Source organism: Pleurodeles waltl, chromosome 10 (assembly GCF_031143425.1).
Source record: "Pleurodeles waltl isolate 20211129_DDA chromosome 10, aPleWal1.hap1.20221129, whole genome shotgun sequence".
Classification (NCBI taxonomy): domain Eukaryota; kingdom Metazoa; phylum Chordata; class Amphibia; order Caudata; family Salamandridae; genus Pleurodeles; species Pleurodeles waltl.
This window is the reverse complement of record NC_090449.1, coordinates 310,253,933-310,277,971: the sequence shown is the minus strand read 5'-3', so window position 1 is coordinate 310,277,971 and position 24,039 is coordinate 310,253,933. Positions and strand designations below refer to the sequence as shown.

Here is a 24,039-nt window from a genome sequence, read left to right as displayed (position 1 = left end):
GGGGCAGAAACCACTAGGCACCAGGGATCTTTTTTTTGCGCCGTCACGCAAGGGGAGCGACCTTGTAGGCAAGGGTCGCTCCCCGGGGGGGGTGAGGGGGGCAAATTTATTTTAGGCCATTTCTGCCCCCCCTGGGGGCAGATCGGCCTATTAGTATTAGGCCGATCTGCCCACAGGGGGGGCAGAAACCTCTAGGCGCCTGGGCAAATAGTTTTTTTGTGTTTTTTTTTTGTTTGTTTGTTTTTTTAGAGATGGGGAGCGACGCATTAGGCAAGGGTCGCTCCCCTGGGGGGCAAATTGTATTTAGACCATTTCTGGCCCCCTTGGGGGCAGATTGGCCGATTGTAGGTCAATCTGAACCACTAGGCACCAGGGATCTTTTTTTTGCGCCGTCACGCAAGGGGAGCGACCTTGTAGGCAAGGGTCGCTCCCCGGGGGGGGGGGGGTGAGGGGGGCAAATTTATTTTAGGCCATTTCTGCCCCCCCTGGGGGCAGATCGGCCTATTGGTATTAGGCCGATCTGCCCACAGGGTGGGCAGAAACCTCTAGGCGCCTGGGCAAATAGTTTTTTTGTGTTTTTTTTTTTGTTTGTTTGTTTTTTTAGAGATGGGGAGCGACGCATTAGGCAAGGGCCGCTCCCCTGGGGGGCAAATTGTATTTAGACCATTTCTGGCCCCCTTGGGGGCAGATTGGCCGATTGTAGGTCAATCTGCCCCCAATGGGGGCAGAAACCACTAGGCACCAGGGATCTTTTTTTTGCGCCGTCACGCAAGGGGAGCGACCTTGCAGGCAAGGGTCGCTCCCCGGGGGGGGTGGGGGGGCACATTTATTTTAGGCCATTTCTGCCCCCCTGGGGGCAGATCGGCCTATTGATATTAGGCCGATCTGCCCCCGGGGGAGGGGCAGAAACCTTTAGGCGCGAGGGCAAATTTTTTTTTGTGGGTTTTTTTTTTTGTTTGTTTGTTTTTTTAGAGATGGGGAGCGACGCATTAGGCAAGGGTCGCTCCCCTGGGGGGCAAATTGTATTTAGACCATTTCTGCCCCCCTTGGGGGCAGATTGGCCGATTGTAGGTCAATCTGCCCCCAAGGGGGCAGAAACCACTAGGCACCAGGGATCTTTTTTTTGCGCAGTCACGCAGTGGGAGCGACCTTGCAGGCAAGGGTCGCTCCCCGGGGAGGGTGGGGGGGCAAATTTATTTTAGGCCATTTCTGCCCCCCTGGGGGCAGATCGGCCTATTGGTATTAGGCTGATCTGCCCCCGGGGGGGGGGGGGCAGAAACCTTTAGGCGCCAGGGCAATTTTTTTTTGGTGTGGGTTTTTTTTTTTTGTTTTTTTTTTTTAGAGATGGGGAGCGACGCATTAGGCAAGGGTCGCTCCCCTGGGGGGCAAATTGTATTTAGACCATTTCTGCCCCCTTTGGGGGCAGATTGGCCGATTGTAGGTCAATCTGCCCCCAATGGGGGCAGAAACCACTAGGCACCAGGGATCTTTTTTTTGCGCCGTCACGCAAGGGGAGCGACCTTGCAGGCAAGGGTCGCTCCCCGGGGGGGGGTGGGGGGGCAAATTTATTTTAGGCCATTTCTGCCCCCCTGGGGGCAGATCGGCCTATTGGTATTAGGCCGATCTGCCCCCGGGGGGGGGCAGAAACCTTTAGGCGCCAGGGCAAATTTTTTTTGTGTGGGTTTTTTTTTGTTTGTTTTTTTAGAGATGGGGAGCGACGCATTAGGCAAGGGTCGCTCCCCTGGGGGGCAAATTGTATTTAGACCATTTCTGCCCCCCTTGGAGGCAGATTGGCCGATTGTAGGTCAATCTGCCCCCAAGGGGGGCAGAAACCACTAGGCACCAGGGATCTTTTTTTTGCGCCGTCACGCAAGGGGAGCGACCTTGCAGGCAAGGGTCGCTCCCCGGGGGGGTTGGGGGGGCAAATTTATTTTAGGCCATTTCTGCCCCCCCTGGGGGCAGATCGGCCTATTGGTATTAGGCCGATCTGCCCCCGGGGGGGGCAGAAACCTCTAGGCACCAGGGCAAATTGTTTTTTTTGTGGGTTTTTTTTGTTTGTTTGTTTGTTTTTGTAGAGATGGGGAGCGACCCATTAGGCAAGGGTCGCTCCCCTGGGGGGCAAATTGTATTTAGACCATTTCTGCCCCCCTTGGGGGCAGATTGGCCGATTGTAGGTCAATCTGCCCCAAGGGGGGGCAGAAGCCACTAGGCACCGGGGATTTTTTTTTTGGCACCAATGTCACGCAAGGGGGGGCGACCCCATAGGCAAGGGTCGCTCCCGGGGGGGGCAGGGGGGTTGGGGGGTGGGGGACAAATTTATTTTAGGCCATTTCTGCCCCCCCTGGGCCCGGCTGAGCTAGAGGCCAAAATCCACAGGTAGGCACTGTTTTCTATGAAAAAATGTGATGTGTCCACGTTGTGTTTTGGGCCATTTCCTGTCGCGGGCGCTAGGCCTACCCACACCAGTGAGGTATCATTTTTATCGGGAGACTTGGGGGAACGCTAGGTGGAAGGAAATTTGTGGCTCCTCTCAGATTCCAGAACTTTCTGTCACTGAAATGTGAGGAAAACATGTTTTTTTAGCCAAATTTTGAGGTTTGCAAAGGATTCTGGGTAACAGAACCTGGTCAGAGCCCCACAATTCACCCCATCTTGGATTCCCCTGGGATTCTAGTTTTCATAAATGCGCTGGTTTGCTAGGTTTCCCCAGGTGCCGGCTGAGCTAGAGGCCAAATTCCACAGGTAGGCCCTGTTTTCTATGAAAAAATGTGATGTGTCCAGGTTGTGTTTTGGGCCATTTCCTGTCGCGGGCGCTAGGCCTACCCACACAAGTGAGGTATCATTTTTATCGGGAGACTTGGGGGAACGCTGGGTGGAAGGAAATTTGTGGCTCCTCTTAGATTCCAGAACTTTCTGTCACCGAAATGTGAGGAACATGTGTTTTTTTAGCCAAATTTTGAGGTTTGCAAAGGATTCTGGGTAACAGAACCTGGTCCGAGCCCCGCAAGTCACCCCTCCTTGGATTCCCCTAGGTCTCTAGTTTTCAGAAATGCACAGGTTTGGTAGGTTTCCCTAGGTGCCGGCTGAGCTAGAGGCCAAAATCTACAGGTAGGCACTTCGCAAAAAACACCTCTGTTTTTTTCCAAAATTTAGGATGTGTCCACGTTGCGCTTTGGGGTGTTTCCTGTCGCCGGCGCTAGGCCTACCCACGCAAGTGAGGTATCATTTTTATCGGGAGACTTGGGGGAACGCTGGGTGGAAGGAAATTTGTAGCTCCTCTCAGATTCCAGAACTTTCAGACACAGAAATGTGAGGAACATGTGTTTTTTTAGCCAAATTTTGAGGTTTGCAAAGGATTCTGGGTAACAGAACCTGGTCCGAGCCCCGCAAGTCACCCCTCCTTGGATTCCCCTAGGTCTCTAGTTTTCAGAAATGCACAGGTTTGGTAGGTTTCCCTAGGTGCCGGCTGAGCTAGAGGCCAAACTCTACAGGTAGGCTCTTCGCAAAAAACACCTCTGTTTTTTTCCAAAATGTAGGATGTGTCCACGTTGCGCTTTGGGGTGTTTCCTGTCGCCGGCACTAGGCCTACCCACACAAGTGAGGTATCATTTTTATCGGGAGACTTGGGGGAACGCTGGGTGGAAGGAAATTTGTAGCTCCTCTCTGTTCCAGAACTTTCTGACACAGAAATGTGAGGAACATGTGTTTTTTTAGCCAAATTTTGAGGTTTGCAAAGGATTCTGGGTAACAGAACCTGGTCCGAGCCCCGCAAGTCACCCCTCCTTGGATTCCCCTAGGTCTCTAGTTTTCAGAAATGCACAGGTTTGGTAGGTTTCCCTAGGTGCCGGCTGAGCTAGAGGCCAAAATCTACAGGTAGGCACTTCGCAAAAAACACCTCTGTTTTTTTCCAAAATTTAGGATGTGTCCACGTTGCGCTTTGGGGTGTTTCCTGTCGCCGGCGCTAGGCCTACCCACGCAAGTGAGGTATCATTTTTATCGGGAGACTTGGGGGAACGCTGGGTGGAAGGAAATTTGTAGCTCCTCTCAGATTCCAGAACTTTCTGCCACAGAAATGTGAGGAACATGTGTTTTTTTAGCCAAATTTTGAGGTTTGCAAAGGATTCTGGGTAACAGAACCTCGTCCGAGCCCCGCAAGTCACCCCTCCTTGGATTCCCGTAGGTCTCTAGTTTTCAGAAATGCACAGGTTTGGTAGGTTTCCCTAGGTGCCGGCTGAGCTAGAGGCCAAAATCTACAGGTAGGCACTTCGCAAAAAACACCTCTGTTTTTTTCCAAAATTTAGGATGTGTCCACGTTGCGCTTTGGGGTGTTTCCTGTCGCCGGCGCTAGGCCTACCCACGCAAGTGAGGTATCATTTTTATCGGGAGACTTGGGGGAACGCTGGGTGGAAGGAAATTTGTAGCTCCTCTCAGATTCCAGAACTTTCAGACACAGAAATGTGAGGAACATGTGTTTTTTTAGCCAAATTTTGAGGTTTGCAAAGGATTCTGGGTAACAGAACCTGGTCCGAGCCCCGCAAGTCACCCCTCCTTGGATTCCCCTAGGTCTCTAGTTTTCAGAAATGCACAGGTTTGGTAGGTTTCCCTAGGTGCCGGCTGAGCTAGAAGCCAAAATCTACAGGTAGGCACTTCGCAAAAAACACCTCTGTTGTCTTCCAAAAATTTGGATGTGTCCACGTTGCGCTTTGGGGCGTTTCCTGTCGCGGGCGCTAGGCCTACCCACACAAGTGAGGTATCATTTTTATTGGGAGACTTGGGGGAATAGAGATTAGCAAAACAAGTGTTATTGCCCCTTGTCTTTCTCTACATTTTTTCCTTCCAAATATAGGAGAGTGTGTAAAAAAGACATCTATTTGAGAAAAGCCCTGTAATTCACATGCTAGTATGGTCACCCCGGAATTCAGAGATGTGCAAATAACCACTGCTCCTCAACACCTTATCTTGTGCCCTTTTTGGAAATACAAAGGTTTTCTTGATAGCAATTTTTTACTCTTTATATTTCAGCAAATGAATTGCTGTATACCCGTTATAGAATGAAAACGCACATCAGGGTGCAGCTCATTTATTGGCTCTAGGTTCCTCGGGTTCTTGATGAACCTACAAGCCCTATATATCCCCGCAACCAGAGGAGTCCAGCAGACGTAACGGTATATTGCTTTCGATAATCTGACATTGCAGGGAAAAGTTACAGAGTAAAACGTAGAGAAACATTTATGTTTTTTTCACCTAAATTTCAATATTTTTCTTTTTCAGTTGTTATTTTCTGTAGGAAACCCTTGTAGGATCTACACAAATGACCCCTTGCTGAATTCAGAATTTTGTCTAGGTTTCAGAAATGTTTAGGTTTCTGGGATCCAGCATTGGTTTCATGCCCATTTCTGTCACTGACTGGAAGGAGGCTGAAAGCACAAAAAATTGCAAAAATGGGGTATGTCCCAGAAAAATGCCAAAATTGTGTTGAAAAATTGGGTTTTCTGATTCAAGTCTGCCTGTTCCTGAAAGCTGGGAAGCTGCTGAGTTTAGCACCGCAAACCCTTTGTTGATGCCATTTTCAGGGGAAAAACCACAAGCCTTCTTCTGCAGCCACTTTTTCCAATTTTTTTGAAAAAAACAAAATTTTCCCTGTATTTTGGCCAATTTCTTGGCCTCTTTCAGGGGAACCCACAGAGTCTGGGTACCTCCAGAATCCCTAGGATGTTGGAAAAAAAGGACGCAAATTTGGCTTGGTTAGCTTATGTGGACAAAAAGTTATGCGGGCCTAAGCGCGAACTGCCCCAAATAGGCAAAAAAAGGCCTGGCACAGGAGGGGGAAAAGGCCTGGCAGCGAAGTGGTTAAAAGAGACTTGTTATGGTTCTTTTACTGTCTTATCATTGCAGAACGGAAGCATTTTCAATATTTTATACAATGAAGCCGTTGTTGTTGCTTATTTAACTTACGCAACTAACAACCATTGACAAAGCCAATAGTCCTGGTTTGTTCTAGGTGTGATGTTATTTGTTTTGTTTGTATTGTATTATATATCTGCCTAGAAAGACATACGCAGCAAAATACAAGTGGAGAGGCACACAATGCCCAGATTTGTAGCTTTAAGCCACGCCCCTTTGAGGGACCCCTTAATTTGTTCGTCCCTTTCAAAGACCTGGCTGGGGCGGAACGTGACGACCATGGTAATAGATTATCAGCAGGCGGACCATTGAGTAAAGCGCAGTTTTACCTCCATATTCTAGCTCGGTCTCTCACCACTTTACTCTGCCTGACTCTAATAGGGCGGATGCTTCAGACATACGACAATTCTGCGCACTCTTATTTCGTAAACGGAGAATGACACAGGCAGTTTTCACAACATACTTTAGAATTTGAGCTCTATGTGACAGAGCGCCGCTGGTGTAGTGGTATCATGCAAGATTCCCATTCTTGCGACCCGGGTTCGATTCCCGGGCGGCGCACTCTATTTTTGTAATTCAATGTTAAGAGCCATTTTACACCCTATGATATTTCTCATGCTTTGATTTTGTCGACGTTAAATGTATTTCAAACTTTGGAACCATTGGGATAGGCCGGTAGCACGCAAAATGAATATTGTGGTAGTGAGTTTCGACATTTATTGTTTTACTAACGTATAATCCAACACATCTTGATGATCTCTTTGCGTAAGCATATATTGGAAAATACGCAGGGTAGGGAGAAAATAATCAAGTTGTGTACATTTAATGTGGCAAGTAATTCGGGGCTCGCAATACATCTTAAACGGGTTAAATTCCGTGGACGTTGCACTTTAGAAACAAAATTTTCCACGTTTCTGTAGTTTTCTGGACGTTTTGAGTTCCTATGAACTACAATCCCCAGTAACCTTTATGGGGCGTAGCTTTTTTCAGTTCTAGTGCTAGACCCTGGCTTCCAACTGCCGCTCCTTTCGTGTCCTCTCCTTACCCTAATTATTTTGGCCTCGGGCGTGCTCTTCGACCTTCAATCTCTTTTTCACCCCTTTGCGCTTTCTTTCCATCAGCTGCACAGGGCTTCCCATAAATGTAGTATTTCCATTCACCACGGTTACTGTTTCTTTCAGGAGGACTTTCAGGATGTTGGCTGCGGCTGCCGCTGATAGAAACAAACAGCCCATCCTGGATGTCCTCCGAGGCTGTGTGGATCCCCAAGCCCCCGTTGTCCAGGTGCTGGAGGTGGCCTCCGGTTCTGGGCAGCATACTGTCCACTTTGCCAAGGCCTTGCCTAATGTAAGGTGGCAGCCGTCGGAAATGGACAAGAAGTGCATAGAGAGGTGAGCTGTATGTAGCGCAACGTTTTTTTGTTGTTGGTGGTAGTGTGTCTTGATATACAGTATACCTGGCAGTGTCGCGTTTTCCCAGTCAGTATTTCCTGTGACGTATGATTTACTTTGTGCATGTTGTTTTTAATGTTGCCATGTATAGAATACACTGAGAGAGATGGAGGGAACACTACCGCGACAGTGCAAAGATTTGAACGCGAAAACTGCGTAAAGTAGATGACGGGTAACCTAAGTCACTGATAATGGCTTCGCCCTCATTCCACTCTATTGCTGTTTTCTATTAGCATTCCGTCAGGCAGGGAGCAATATATGCAAATTATTTTTGGCCTTACCTCACGATGAACAACCTTAACCGATCTGCCAGGCCATGGAATATGTTTCCAAAAAACACAATAACCAAAGAATGGAGTAGAATCTATACTGGTACAATCACTACTAACTCTAGAATAGAGTCGTTGTGAGAAATGAATATCGAGGCAGGGGTTACTAGAGGTTGAGCAAGAAGCACACTAAAAACTGAGAAAGAGAACACACTGGAATTGGGACAGGAAACGTTCTGACACTAGTAGGAATTTACTAAAACTGGAATGGGAATCCCTGAGTTAGAGACAGGAGGACACAGGCACTCAAATGAGAAAGACAAACTCTGATACGGGGAATCCAGGTCATGTTTTGCAATATTGGCACAAGGGCACTCACTGGACAAGGAGAAGAAATACTCTTACAGGGACCAAGGGACACTGACGCGTATGATGCTGCTGAAACACAGCCAGACTCCCTCTTTGTGGAATTTTGCTAGATATAACTCCAGATAAGCAGCTGACATGGGAAATGGTTTTTCTCAGTTTTGTGGATTCTCAAGCGGGCCTATAGAAGATCTGAGAGCCAATGGAGAAATAATTACAGAGAAGTTGGTCAGGTGGGGTATATATCTCGCCTTAAATTATTCTATAAGAACTTGGGAAAGGCAATTTGAACTCCCTGAAAGATCAGTTTGACATTCATCAGCCTCCTTTACCACAGTGGAGAGTCACCTACTATTGCTTTTTACAAGGGAATCTTGAAGATTTAGGCCATTTCCATTTTGAAAAAAATTTAGTCCAGACCATTTAGGGATCTTGACAAGTGCAACCAGAATCCCATGGTGAGACAGACCCCTTCTAGTTTGTAATTTGGAGGATGCTCTTGAGTTAGAGCCTCCTTAAACCAAAATACTTGAAGCTTTCTCACGAACTAGGGAAGAGCTCTATGATTCATTAACACATTGAGTTATATATGCCATATGTCACAGCCCTTCACAACTTGTCATTCAGAGATGGGATTTTTTCACAGGAATGCAAACTTGATAATATTACCCCCTACTTAAAAAAAAAAAAAAAAAACACTTGAACAGCTGAATGGTTGATGTCACTTGTAGCGTGCAACAGAGTGCCGTAGTATCCTGCCAGAATATTCTATTTTTACATTGTCACCTCAGAATAAGGTCTAAAGTTCCAGTACTGCACAGATGATGCCGATTCTAGTTAAGATACTGGGTGGAGGGGGTAAGAAATCATTTTGAGTAACTACTTTGAAAATGTCATAGATGGTCAAGCGTTAGCTGAAACTAAATAGATAGAAACTCAGTTTATCACTCATGGGACTCCTGTCAAATCCTTCCAACTTTCCCCCAATCTTGTATTTCTGATGGATACAACTACCTGTGGATTCCTCACCCAATGAATACTCCCATGGCGCCAGCATTCGACGGAAATCTTCTTCCTAGTCTCTGCACGTCGACGAGGACGTCACTCTAGCCCAAGCGACGCCGTCTGACGTCATACAGGCAATAAGAGGTCCTCGACGACGTGCCGACGTCAGTTCCCTTTTTTCCGTGCATTCGAAACGGTTATCTTCGAGGGAGCAACTGTTACTTTCGTGGTTACAGTGTATTTTTTGCTGCGTAGTCCTTCGCTGCAGTAATAATGTCGCAGAGAAAGTCGGGTTTTAAGCCTTGTCGTGAGTGTGGGGGCAAGATGTCAGTTACGGATCCTCACTCCGACTGTCTTTGGTGTTTAAGCTCCGACCACGACGTCTCGACTTGCGATTCATGTCAGCACATGAATCCAAAGGCCCTCAAGGAACGTGAGGCGAAGTTGTTTATGGCGAAGTCGAAGAAAGAAAAACATCATAAGAAGTCTTCTTCGCCAAGGCATCGGCGTCATCAAGACTCCCGGCGCCGTAGAGAATCACGGCGCCATTCGAGCAAGGAGACTCGTTCCAGGTCTTCGGATCGGCGCCGGAGGACTTGGGAGGTCAGTCCCACGGTCACGCCGCATCCATCGACGCCGTTGCCCTCTCCGGCGTCACCGACTTCACCTGGACAGGCGTCGGTGATTGAAGTGGTGCAGCCTCTGGTGTTGTCCCCGGCGTCGCAGACGTCGAGGCCGGCGTCGGGGTCGCCTTCGATACAAGCACCCCAGTATCCGGCTTTTCCCACCCCTGGAGCCGATAGTACCGCATTCCTAAATGCGATGTATACCATCTTCCAACAGATGGCTCCAGGGGGTGCTCCGGCTGGCCCTTTGGCCTTTTCATTGGGTGATCCTGCGCCTCTACGGCCGGCACCCTTTATGCCCTTTCTCCCTTTTGGGAACGTGGGCTCGGCGCCGGTGTCGGCGCCGGTGGCCGCTCCGGTGGCTTCGGAGGGATTGGCCCCGGAGATTTCCATCCCGTCGACGTCGGGATTTCGTCCTGTGACTCCGGTGGGTCCATCCGCTCCGAGTGCTCTTTCATCGGCGCCGAAGTTACCTGTGGCGCCGGACGCGGCGTCGGTGGCTTCTGAAGATCGGCGCCGATCTTCGGCTTCGGCGGAGGCATTGTCGACTCCGCGTATCGAGCAGAGGCTTCATTCGAGGAGACGTGCTCTCCGTTTATTAGAGGAGCAGGAGTACCAACGAGTCCTGGAAGAAGGAGAACTAGAGGACTCGGTTGATGGACTGCATGGTCTAGATACAGCCAGTGGGCTGGACACTTCCCCTGAGTGGGATCTTTCGTCTCCAGGGGAATACACGGAGGAGGCTGCTTCCTTTCACGCAGTGGTACGGAAGGCAGCTAGTTTTTTTGCCGGTGGCAGAGACAAAACAGAACCTTCTGACAGAGGTGCTTCATCCGGCCTCAGCTGCGGCAGAGCCTCTATTGCCCTTTAATGACGCTTTGCTGGATCCGGTGCTAGAGGTGTGGAAGAGACCAGTATCTTCCCCAGCGGTTCATAGAGCCGTAGCCAGGAGGTATCGAGCTGCACCAACTGACCCTGGCTTTCTTTCTAGGCACCCTACACCGGAGAGCTTGGTGGTGCAGGCCTCCTGTTCATCCAAATCAGCGCCTGGTTCTTTCCCGACGGTGCCTGGGGACAGAGACTCGAAGAAACTGGATGCGCAGTCCAAGAAAATCTTTTCGTCCTGCAGTCTGGCGTTGAAGGCCACCAACGCAACTTGTATCCTGGGGAGATATGTTCATGCTCTTATGGAGGACATTTCCTCATCATTTACGGAGCTTCCCCTTTTGGATGTTGTTTCAGATGCCTAGGCTGCTGCGACCCAGATTATTCAGGCTGGGCTGGATACGACCGACTCGGTGGCCAGAGCAATGGGCACGACTGTGGTGGCAAGGAGACAGGCCTGGCTCCGTAATTCGGGGTTTTCTGCAGATGTGCAGTCAACCCTATTGGATCTCCCTTTTGATGGGGACAAGCTGTTTGGCGCCAAGGCAGATTCGGCCTTGGAACGTTTTAAGGAGAGCAGGGCCACAGCCAAATCGCTAGGACTCCAAGCTCCTTCTTCCTCTGCCTCGTCCAGGATTTTCAGGAGGTTTCGGGGATTTGGGCGTGGCTCTTCCCCCTCTTCCTTTCGGGGGAGATTCCAGCAACCTGCCTCTTCCCATCCCTATAGATATTTTAGAGGGAGAGGGAGGGCCCGCACCAGAGGAGCCTCTCAGCAGCAGCAGATGTTTCATATCAATCTGTTAGAGTTACGGGCTGTACGTCTGGCTCTCAAGGCCTTCCTCCCTTCCCTTCGTGGTCAGTCGGTACAGGTCCTGACGGACAATACTACCACGATGTGGTACATAAACAAACAGGGAGGAGTAGGGTCGTACCTTCTCTGCAGAGAAGCTCTTCGACTATGGTCTTGGGCAAAGGACCATCAGATTTGCTTGGTAGCAAATCATCTGGCCGGGGTCTTGAATGTACGTGCGGACAGTCTCAGTCGCCAATTCTCGGCCAACCACGAGTGGCGTCTCCATCCAGATCAAGTCCGTTTAATCTTCCAGATGTGGGGGTTTCCTCGGATAGATCTGTTTGCCACTCGGGAGAACGCGCATTGTCCGTTATTCTGCAGCCTCCAGTATCCGATGCAGGGAGCGTTAGGGGACGCGTTTCAAATAACCTGGTGCGGGCAGTTGCTTTACGCGTTTCCTCCCATACCCTTGATTCCTCGAGTATTGAGGAAGATTCGCCAAGACCGGGCGCTAGTCATCTTAATAGCTCCGGATTGGCCAAGGAGGGTGTGGTACTCCGACCTTCTCCAACTCTCAATGTGCCCTCCGCTCCGTCTCCCTTTCAGGGCAGACCTCCTCTCGCAGTCGCAGGGGCAGGTTTTACACCCCAACCTCCAGAGTCTGCACCTACATGCCTGGAGATTGAACGGGGCAACCTGAGTTCCTTCTCTCTCCCGCCTGATGTAGTGGATGTTATATTAGCGGCCAGGCGACACTCCACTAAATCTATCTACGCTAATAGGTGGTCTAAATTTGTTGCGTGGTGTGGAGAGAGGCAGATTGATCCCTTACATGCTCATCTATCGGACGTTTTGTCTTTTGCTCTCTCTCTAGCGCAGAAAGGTTGTGCAGTGGCTACCATTAAGGGTTATTTGTCGGCCTTGTCAGCCTTCATTTGTCTTCCAGACCAACCATCGTTATTTAAATCCCCTATTGTTATCAGATTCTTGAAAGGTCTTCTAAATAAATATCCTCCAAAACCATTCGTTATGCCGCAATGGGATTTGTCCTTGGTCCTGACTTTCCTTATGGGGTCCCCTTTTGAGCCTATGCATTCTTGCCCCTTAAGGTATTTGGTTATAAAAACAGTTTTCCTCGTAGCGATAACATCTGCAAGGAGAGTGAGTGAGTTGCAGGCCTTATCGGTAAAGCCCCCTTATACAACTTTTTATGGGGATAAGGTGGTGTTGAGGACCAAGGCTGCTTTCCTCCCGAAGGTTGTTTCACCCTTCCATTTGGCTCAGACAATTACTTTGTCCACGTTCTATCCTCCGCCTCATCCTTCTAAAGAGGAAGAAAGACTGCACCGTCTGGACCCAAAGAGGGCGTTGAGCTTCTTTATTGATAGAACAAAGGATTTCAGGCTGGAGGATCAGCTGTTCATCGGGTACGTGGGCAAGAGGAGAGGAAAGGCAGTCCACAAGAGAACACTCTCCAGGTGGGTGGTTCTTTGCATTAAAATCTGTTACTCTTTGGCAAAGAAGGACCCTCCTGAGGGCATTAGAGCACATTCCACCAGAGCTAAGTCGGCCACTTCGGCCTTGGCCAGGGGTGTTCCTGTGGTTGACATCTGCAAGGCCGCAACTTGGTCGTCCCTTCACACTTTTGCGAAACATTACTGTTTGGACTCTGAGGTCAGAAGGGACGGCCATTTTGCACGGTCAGTGCTGCAGGATTTCTTGGTTTGACCATTTAGGCACCCGCCACCGGGCGTGGTACTGCTTTGGGACTCTATTCATTAGGTGAGGAATCCACAGGTAGTTGTATCCATCAGAAGAACGAGTTACTTACCTTCGGTAACGACTTTTCTGGTGGATACATTAGCTACCTGTGGATTCCTCACGGTCCCACCCGCCTCCCCGTTGCCTTTCTGGTCTTACCAAGTAATCCTTGAGTGCGCTCCTCTTGGTCTTCAAGGTTGCAATAGATGTTGTATATATGGATACGTGTGTATATTATCTGTATATATATATATATATATATATATATATATATATATATATATCTTTGTGTACATACATGATTTGCATATATTTGTTCGTTATATTAAATATACAGCTATTCATTGCAATATTGTGTATTTTACAAGGTTATGGGATGTTGCCTTGCTCTTTCATTGCATTGGGTGGTTGTTCTCATGCACGTAAAAAATGTTGGTACTGACGTCGGCACGTCGTCGAGGACCTCTTATTGCCTGTATGACGTCAGACGGCGTCGCGTGGGCTAGAGTGACGTCCTCGTCGACGTGCAGAGACTAGGAAGAAGATTTCCGTCGAATGCTGGCGCCATGGGAGTATTCATTAGGTGAGGAATCCACAGGTAGCTAATGTATCCACCAGAAAAGTTGTTACCGAAGGTAAGTAACACGTTCGTTTGGTAATACCTTCGTAGCAGTGCCTACCTCTTTCAAAGAGCTGCAACTGTCTGGTGGCAAAGAACACCTTTTTTCTGCTTTCTTGACTATTCTCGCTAATTTCATCCAAACAAAACCAAAATAAGTTTTTACTGGCTTTTTAGATAATTCTTGCTTGGAGTGTTTTTTTGTGCCCAAGCTTCTTCAGGACCACCTAGCCATTGATATAGTGGAAAAGTGATGTTGGTTTCTAAGCCTGAATAAAATAGAACTGTCTTCCAATGGAGTCAAGCATTAATTTAAAGTCTGTGCAAATGTCTTCACTGAGAATGTAATTGTTTTAGCAAATCAGACAGCCACACCTTTATGGTGTTCTATATAAATGCATTATAACAGTGTTTCCAAAATTGCGGGATACAACTCACTGGTGTTCGCCGGGTGATTGGTGGGTTGCAAAAGTGCAATGAATAAAGAAACGATTACATTTTGTATTTATCATATCACATTTGCTGAGCGATCTTCAGACAGGAGTCAAATGTCAGGTTATATCTTCTGACAGATTGCTACATATTCTTTTATCGTGTGGACTGTTGTTTACCTTCCTTTGACTGCCAAGTGAGAGAATTTCTTTAAGTGACCTATGTGCGCAATCTTGTTAGCATACATGGAGTATGAAAGGAAAGGCTGTAGGATTTAATTTGTAACACACAACATTTAAATATCTGTAAATGAATTGTACACATATTTCAAGATACGTCAACAATTTGGAAAGCAAAAAATGAAGCTTAGAGTAACGGAAACAAATATTTTTACGGTAACAAATCAAGACACTTTTACTTGGTAATGCTAAGATAATACATTTTCACTAAAACCTGATTTCCATACAGAATCTTTTGTGCCCTATATAGGTTTGTAAAAAAAACAGTGTTTCTTTGCAAATCTAGTGGCCATTTCTATAGAAAAATGTGCTGTCTGTAAATGAGTGCGAAATTGCATAATGCTTCAGTAATATATTAGCGACAGTACTCCAAAATGTATCACCAGTTACATACTACACCCTTACCGCTCTCCTGCTGAATACGTTTGCTACACTTTGTGTGAAACTAGGACTTTTCACAATCCCTATGACTTCAGTGATGCAACACTGAACCCTATACTCTGAAAATTGTTCCAGCCCCACTGGTGCAAAGGTGCTGAACTATGTCTGTAAAGTGAGTTTTAAAATAAACCCTTCCAAGTATTCCCAAGCAAGACCCTGGGTGAACCTTCCAGTGTTTTTACTGTTGCTTTTCTCAACCTCACAAAGCCATTTCAACGGAGAATGTGTATGCTATATGTAAATATACACAAACATCCAATTTGTGTGTGACTTTAACACATAGTTCGCGAAATATGGATGTGGCCTTAATAAGAGAGCTGCTGACTTTGGATTTGTGGAATCAGGTTGGAGTCCTGGTGTTGGCTCTGGGCAAATCACTTAATCTCCTGTGCATAAAATATGAAAAATGAATCTGACCTTATGTAATGTAATTTGGTGCCACTGTTAAGTGCACAATTGCCTTTTAGATATATATAGATATATTCTGACCAAAGTACAGTTAACCATATGCCACTTTTGTGGGCAGATCAATATCTTGTCCACAGTTAAAAAAAGATATGTCGAAGGGTGTGGCCAAGGTTGTGACATTTACAAACGGCGGCAGTTAAAGAGGAACACAAAAAATTGTAAAGACTATGTTATTTTGGCAATTAACAGCATTCTGACAGCATGACTATTATTAGATTGGAAAATATCCCATCTCATGTCCATTACAGCTAGGTGGGTGGCAAAAATGTGTTCTAAAAATTGGGTCGTGGTTCCCAAAATAATGGGAAGCACCGCTCTATAAAACTAACTCGCAGTAGAAAAAAACCTGCACGAAGCTTGTAAGGAGGAGCCTTAATGCTGTGTAATCAAACAACACCAACAGGCTATTTTATGGTGATTGTTGCACTGCACAAAAGTATGTACTAAACAGCAGAAAATAGTTGAACTAGTTTAATTCTTTTTGCGTCTAACAGAACTATACATACCAAAAGCAAAGGCAAACTATTCTAAGTGAGCTGTCCACACCTGCCAGTGCAGTAGTACTGCCGCAGTTCAGTTTTAAGTTACATGGGCGGAATAGAAATTTCTCAGGTTTTGAAAATGCGCCTACATGAGCATTGACAATTACAGGCTGAAAGGTAACATCTTATTTAAACAATCATTGGCAAAAAAATAGAGAGGGGAAACCTAGCTTTTGAAATTAAATAGCATCCATTGCCTGGGTCCACTTGTTTTTGCAGTTTCTCTAAAAAAATATCTCTCCTGTGCTCCACATAGCATTGCCTCCTACACCTCCTGGATGAAGCTAAAGAACGTGCTTCCACCTCTGCTTCTGGACTCGTCCAAAAGCTGGGAAAGCTGGGGCAACCTGCAGCCAAACTCATTGGACTTAGTCGTCTGCATCAACATGATCCATATCACCCCCTTTCAATGCACGAAGGTGAGTGTGCCTGAAATGTAAATGAACGCAGGTTAGTTTTTAATTAAACCATGTTTTCTTCCCATTTATTTTAAAATTCCGTATTCCTCTTGAACGTATTCTTTTCTAAGATGCCTTCCTTCCCAACTAGAGCTTGCAGTTCCCATCTGGTGGCATCAGTGATTTCGGTGCACTGTAGCCATCCTGTGCAGACAAGCCATGGTGACCACACAACACTTTTTTTTTTTCTTTTTTTTTTACTGTGTTGATGTGCAGCTTTATGTAAGCTTTTAGATTGAAAATAAGGTTTATCAACTTTGAACAATAGAGTGATGGGAAATGTTATTAAATTAATAAAAGAAAACAGATGTTCAATTCCTGATAAAACTCCCCAATATAGAATCCCGGTCATGGGTAGGACGCAATCTGACGAGCCGGGTTCAAGGCATTCTTCAGCAGTTTAGATCATATTGAGAAAATTGTAATCCTGACTAACAGTTGGATTTTAATCTTCCACCAGATGAAAGATGGTGGATCATTTAAAGACATGATGGGAAGGGTAGCATTCAGTAGCCTTTATTTGATTATTTGTAGCATTTCAAACGCCAGATGCTCAGGTCAAAGCCCAGGATATCCCTGTAGTATTACTTCGTGGTATTCAGCTACTTTTTTCTGACACTTGGGCCAAAGTAAAACTGGGAAATAACTCAGCAGTATCTGAGAAGATAAAAAATGAACAGGCGCCAAGCAAGGGTGTATCCTACCCCTGGCATTTTTTAATATGCTCGTATGTGATTTGGTACCCTTTTGGATTCCATAATCAGCAGTGCACCAAAACTTGCATATCACTCTATCACCTCCTTGCTCTACGGCGATGTTGTAGACCTTTTAAGTTAAATGGTGATGGGGCTCCAAAGGCTGATCAACGTTTTATACCACCACAGCAGCTCAAATGGAATGATAGTGCATTTTGAAAAAACAAACATTATGATATTTGGCCATAAAAGGAAAAAATGGCACCTGGCATTTGAATAGCAGCCACCTGGTGCCCCCACACAAATACAAATATCTGGGATGCTGACTGGGCGACAAATGAGGCCATGTAACCCATCTAAATACACTAAAAGCTAAATTTGCTGCATTACTATTTACTTTTCAAACCATTTTCAAATGGACAAAACAGCCTACCCTCAAACTTCTGCTAAAGATAGTGAAGGCCAAACTCATCCCCACACTGGACTATGGCGCGGAAGCTTTTTCGGTGAAACTGAGCACTTTTTTTTAACAATGCCCAGAGTTCTGTTTTTAGATCACTGTTTAAGTTCTCTCACCACACTTCACCAACTCAAATCAGTCTAAAATGTGTGCTGCGTAATCAACATCTAGAACAGAAAGCCATTTTCATCAAATATATGCACTCCTCACGTACCGCAAAAGAAGGCTTACACAAGAATATAATTTTGCTGGCAGGACTGTCGGCGAAAAACTTGATGCCTCAGAATCCATGGAAAATGGCTCTCTGAAGCCCTGGAGCTTAAAGGTGTGCAGCAGCCCTTTGGAATCTAAATCTCCCCCATCAGAGGTTCAAAATCGCTTTAACTAAAGTGGTTCATAAGAAATCTTTTGTGTTGGACCCTTATGAGCAGAAAACACGCAGACCTTGTTGTTAGGATCTAGGTCCAAAGAGGAGAGCAAAAGTACATCACTGATTCCTTCTTCTTGCACTAAGAAGTTAAGTTCTGTCTCATTTTTATGGGCTGCTTCTCTTCATTAGATCTTCTTCCTTGGGTGAGTAGACAAGTGCTGTCTCTGTGACTTATTCTAGGAGTAACTACCCTACCTGCTCTGTATGTGTTGTGTGTTAACCTATGACTGTAAATGGATCCTTCACCACTTCTTGATTAAACAAGGGACACAGACAGTACAGGCTGCCATTGACTTTCTCCTGAGTGATGCTCACCCACATAGCAGCACAAAGTCACATGTAGTCCACATGTTTGTATTTAACTTCAAAGCACAACAATAAACATACGGCAGGGGGAGGTGTAGGCAAAACATATACATGTACTTACATTACACAGTTATAGCTGTTATGCGATTCATAATTGCCCTGCAAGTTGTCCCCACACATCCATCCTACGTGGCTGTCATCGGACGTGTCTACCTGCATTCCAGAGGGGGTGCCTCTATGAACTCATTCACACAGGTACGCAGCGCGTTATATTGAATACATATTCTCACAAACATCCATCGCCTACCGCAGGCGGATCAGAGTTGAGCAGCGCAGGTGCCAGTGGAGTGCTGAGTTCTGCTAACAGTAGCTCCCATTGTGATGCCAGGGGGTACTTGCGCAGCCCCAACACCTCCTCTTGCCGAAGAGCAGTGCGCTCTGCTCTCGCCCAAACCATTAGTGACCGTATCCATGCTTCATACGCCAGCGGCTCAGCAGACTGCCACCCGCAAGTTATAAGGCACTTGGCCACCAGCAGCCCCAGATCAAGAAAATGGGATGTTGCTTTCAGCTTTTTCCCCCTGGGGAACAACCCCAGAATGCACGTCTCACATGTCTGCAGCAAAGGTCAGTCCACACATCGCTTTCAGCTCGCTAGGATCGAAGACCAGTAGTGGCTCCGAGTGGGGCACAACCACATCATGTGTAGAAAGTCTGCCCCCAAGCCCCCGCAGTGCGGAAAAGCGGCTTCCGCACGGTTAAAGTAGCTGTTAATTTTCTCCGGTGTAAGATAGGCTCTCTGGGTGACATAATATTGTATGAGGCGAAATCGCATGTTGCGTGGAACTTACCTGGGGGTTTCTAGTTCAGTTGCCCACTCCTTATCTGTAAAGAGTCCCCCCCCCCCCCCTTCCCATCGTCCCCAGAGGGTCACGAGCGGTCTGGATGTATGTACATGCAGTGAGTCCACCATCCAATGTATTAAATGCCTCCCATCCCAAAATACATGCAGATACTGTAGTGTGTAGTGTACCTGGGGTTCCCTCGTGAGGTCACCCCATGTACATTGCAAGGCATGTTTAAGGGAGCTATACAAGAGGAAGGTACCTCGGTGCAGAACAGTGGCTTCCATCAGTGTGTCATGGTTGTGCCATCCGCTTTTAGATCCCCCATGGTGTATATGCTTGCTTCATGCCAAGTGGCTAGTTCTGGAGACAATGTAACGCATGCACCACGTGGTTTCCCCAATATTGGCATGGCCGGTGCATAGGGTGTGACACCCCTGGTGAGGTAACAGCACCTACAATAGCAGCGGTATGCTAGGTTCAATAACAGAGGTGCTGGCACAGCGGATTTTGCACAGGGGTGAAATAAGTGAAGCAATTTACTACGTGACCACGATGGGAGGTCAGTAGCTGTGTCTGCCAGCTGTCATGAGAACCAACGGGCCACCCACTGCAGCTGCGCAGCCAGATAGTAATGCTCCAAATTTGGCAGCAAAAAGCCTCACAGGTTCAATGGGTGATAAAGCTTAGCGAGGGCCACCCTACAGCGGGGGGTGTTACAATTTAAATGACACACATCTCGCTCTATAGACCTGAAAAAGGAGGCCGGGATGTATAAAAAGATTCACAAAGTAATACAGTAACCGAGGCAGCACTATCATCTTAACAAGGGCTACCCTGCCCATGACCGTCAGTGGCAATTTCTTCCAGAATGCCATCTGATGGCGCAGTCCTGACACTACACACGCCACATTTCTATCAAACAGATCAGACTCTGTATGATACACTTGCATGCCAAGGTATCTAAATGTCCTAGGTTGGCACGTTATGCCAGGGGCTATTGATGCAAGGCCAGGTTCAGACATCGTAAGCGGCAGCGGAACAACACAGGTACTTGGTCCAGTTGACACCGCAAGCCAGGGACCTTCCCATTTGAATCAAGTAATGGTATTATATCACTGGGGAAACCCGCTAGATCTCTGATATACACTAAGAGGTCATCCGCATATAGAAAGACCGCATGATGTCCATCTCCCAGTGGTATGCCCCAGGAGCATCCCGCTCTGCGAAGCGCGACCACCAGTGGCTCCACAGCAAGAACAAAAAGCAGGGGAGGTAAAGGACACCCCTGCCGTGTGCCCCTTCTAATGCAAATGGAGGGCGACATGAGGTGCCCCGTTTTGGCGTGGGCTGATGGGAGCATATATAATAATTTCACCAGTTGTATAAAACGTGGGCCAAAGCCATACTTTGGCAAAACTGCAAAAAGATAAGGCCACTCCAGTGAGTTGAATACTTTCTCTAGGTCTATCACTAAGCAGCCCACCCGTGGCCAGTAATAAGGGGGCATAGCGCAGCAAACGAAAAAATCCACGCAAGTTGAGGGACGTCATGCGGCCTGGTACAAATCCATTCTGATCTTCATGTACTAATGCAGGCACCAGTGGGGCCAGTTGTGTTACAACAACTTTGGCTAGTATTTTATAAACTGTGTTTAGAAGTGCTAACGGGCTGTAGGAGTGTAGGCTGGTGGGGTCCTTGTGCGGCTTTAGCAGGGAGACCAAAGTAGCCTCTCGCAACGTAGGGGGCAAGCGTACTAGCACCAAGGCCTCCTCGTACACAGCAAGCAACTTAGGTACGAGCTGGGCTGAGTATGCATTATAGAATTCAGCCGGTAGCCCATTTGGGCTGGGAACTTTGCCATCGGAAAGAGAACGGATGGCGGCCTGCACCTCGGACAGCGACAGAGGGTCGTCCACCTCCGAAAACCGCTCGGCCACGACCCGGGGCAGGGGCAAGTCTGCAAGAAATAGATCAGCATCATTCAGGGAAGGGTGGGAGACAGCACTATTTAGGGACTCATAATGAGAGTGAAATGCTGTATGAATTGAATCCTGCGTGTACAACAAGTTACCTGTCTGGGACCGAACAGACATTACCGAGCTAGGGGAAGTCTCTTGACGTATCAACCGGGCAAGTATCGTTCCGGCTCTATCCACCCTTGCATGCGTGTTGGCTGAGTAACCTGCATAGTTAAGGCACCTCAATCGCTCAAGGAGCTATGAATGATTTTTACGCATGGCCTGCAGTTGAGGTAAGGCATTGGGATTCCGTACCACTTCTGCCTAATGTTGCAATAGCTGCCGTTCCACAGTGAACACCTCCGCATACCAAAACTAATCCCCATGTAGTGGCCCCTCAGTGCAGCCTTAAATGCGCCCCACTCTACTGAACGAGACGAGGCCGTGCCTGCACTGAGTTTAAAGTAACCTGCTATCTGCTGGCCCACAGTCTCACGAAACGGTGGATCGTTTAGCGCAGGCTGCAGCCTCCACACGAGGGCAGAGGACTGGGTGGGTCTTACCCCGATCGAGTTGAAGGTATTGGAGTTGTGATCGGAGTGAGTACGGCCCAGATAATTAGTCCGCACAACCGCAGGGACCAGGCTTGCCGTGCAGAGTACCCTGTCACGCCGAACATGCAAATCATGAGGGGCTGAGTAAAAGGAATATACTCTGGCTGGGGCATTATAATGACGCCAGACATCCGTTAACTGCCAGTGGCACAGCCAGGTTACCAAAGAGCAGGCATTAAAGATGGCAGTGGTGTGTTCCAAGGGAGGGAAGGACCTGTCCAGGTATGGATCCAAAACACAATTGAAATCTCTCCCAGTCAGCCAAGTAACATCACTCCACCCAGCCAGCAATCAATTGAGTGCGCTTAAAAAATGAAGCCTGGTCTACATTGGGAGCATATATATTATCAAGAAGGATGTGGCGACCGCCTAGCCGACCTCAAACGAACACATACCGGGCATCAGCATCTGCAGTCTGTTCTATCAGATCGAACAGGAACCCCGGGGCGGATCCATATTAACACCCCAGCACATAGGACGAGTAGTTCTTGGAATATACCTGTCCTTGCCACTTTCTTCTTAGCGTCTACCTCTGAGCACGTTGGGTGTTATTCCTGTAACATGGATATATGAGCATTGTGCCGCTTCAAATAGGAGTATATGGCGTTTTGTCACAATGGAGTGTGCATGCCACGGATATTCCATGTCATTACGCTAACATACGCCATCATGTGTAAGACTCGTGAATGGAGGTGTTGTGCATATTTGCCAGATAGCTGATAATATCAATGGCGTGTGTGAGGGAGCAGAGTGACATGTGGTAAGTAATATCATGAGTTGCCTAGCGATGAACAGGTTATTTGGTGGGAAACAACAATCAGCATATTGTAACAATAACATAGTGAATACCAAAAGAGTACCACACTACAACCAGTGGCCACCGAGACCAAGTGAAGACACCTAAGATGAAAGATAGTATGTTTCACAGCAGGGGTGACTGGATGATGCTCAATGGCATGGAGCAACAGAGGATCTACCTTGTGCACGATCTTACAAACAGTCCAGTATTCACTGCCATATAAGGAGCATCATACATTGGCAGGAGTCACAATTACATAGAAACAAGCATGTGGATAGACAACTGAGTTTAAATAATAGTGTCTGATGTCTGTGGGGTTATATTCAAGGGAGCATGTAGGCTTTGCACACACTGCCATGTGACAACACAACTCTCTCCATCGGAAGAGGGGGAGCCTGGGTCGTCCGGGCTGGAGCAATGCCCTGCACTCGAGAGTGCGGCCGCCTGCTGTAAGGCACTACGTTGCTCCTGAATTCTCTGTTCCAAATCTAGGACTGAGGGAAGGTCCCTGTCCATTCGGACCGTCATCTGACGCTGCCCTCTGCGGCTCTACCGAGGTCTGCCCTCCCCGGTCTGCTCCAACCTCACTGGCCGGGTGGCACCGTTGTCGATGCCCTTGATCTAGTGCCATGCTTTCTCAGGAGTAGCGAAAAAAAAGTGTGTGGTGTCAGCAGCTACCACACGGAGCCTAGCTGGGAATAGGAGAGTGCAATAGTCCCATTTCACAAAGACATCGCTTTACTGACAGGGAAGTTGATACACTGCTTCTGCACAGCGACCGTGTAACCTAGGAAGGACATCACTTTGGAGCTGCCCACCCGCACTTTCACCATTAAGCGGGTCTCCTTTAACACTATGTCTCTGTCGCGGTAATGGAGGAATCGTATCACCATTGGTTGTTGTCTGGCACCCGCTAGGGGCTGTCGGGCCGGAACCCTGTGCGCTTGCTCAATAGAGAAAAAATGGGTAAGCATGTCTGGGGGAAGAGTATTGCACAACCAGTCTTCGATATACCTAACGGGATCGTGCCCTCCGGCAGGCCCACCAAGTGAACGTTAGTTCTGTGGGATCTGACCTCTGCGTCCTCCGCCCTCTGCTCCAGCATTCGCAGTCTGTCCATGAGCTCCTTCAGACAGGTTTCCTGGCTGCTTGTCTTGTGTGGCAAGGCCGTAACTATTTGCTCCACCAGTGCCACCCTGCTGCTAGCTTTCTATGGTCCGCATGCAACAGACCCAGATCCGAGGAGACCGTGTCTATCTTGGACTCTAGCGAGACAAACGTGCAGTCAGTCGCTAGTAACACAGCATCCAGCTTATCCTCTAAGGCACTGGGCCGCTCCGAATTCGCATGGCAGTTGTTGATGATAATGGAGGCCCCCTGACATTGAGATCCAGGCGGCTGTCCACCAGTTCGATGACGACCCATGGCTTGCTGCACGGCGCCACTCAAGAAGCAATGAAGCGGCGCAGCATGCCCTGCGCCCACCCACCAGCCCCTCATGCTGCAGCGTATGTTCTTATGTGGGCCTAGGGACAGTAGGGCTGAACTGCTGTTAATGCTCTTCGCTGAGTGAAGATGTAGATATAACAGTGTTGCTAGCCTGCCTCCACGCTCAGGATCGATCCGCTAGTTCGTCCTCCCCAGTTCAGTGCCTCACGTCTTCCTGCTCG

The 24,039-nt window shown here is 47.7% G+C and overlaps 1 protein-coding gene and 1 non-coding gene across 2 annotated transcripts in view; both read left to right on the top strand.

Annotated features, from left to right (window-relative positions):
* The first annotated feature begins 6,394 nt into the window (after window positions 1-6,394).
* Window positions 6,395-6,465, top strand: TRNAG-CCC (transfer RNA glycine (anticodon CCC)). Its single transcript has one exon. It is a non-coding gene; the product is annotated as a tRNA-Gly (tRNA).
* A 427-nt stretch (window positions 6,466-6,892) lies between these two features.
* METTL26 (methyltransferase like 26) overlaps window positions 6,893-24,039 on the top strand; it is a 63,370-nt gene continuing 46,223 nt past the window's right edge. The window contains exons 1-2 of the mRNA XM_069210488.1: window positions 6,893-7,295; window positions 16,058-16,220. Of these exons, the coding sequence (XP_069066589.1) occupies window positions 7,099-7,295; window positions 16,058-16,220 (360 nt within the window). The 5' untranslated portion in view covers window positions 6,893-7,098. The remainder of the gene's footprint in view (window positions 7,296-16,057; window positions 16,221-24,039) is intronic.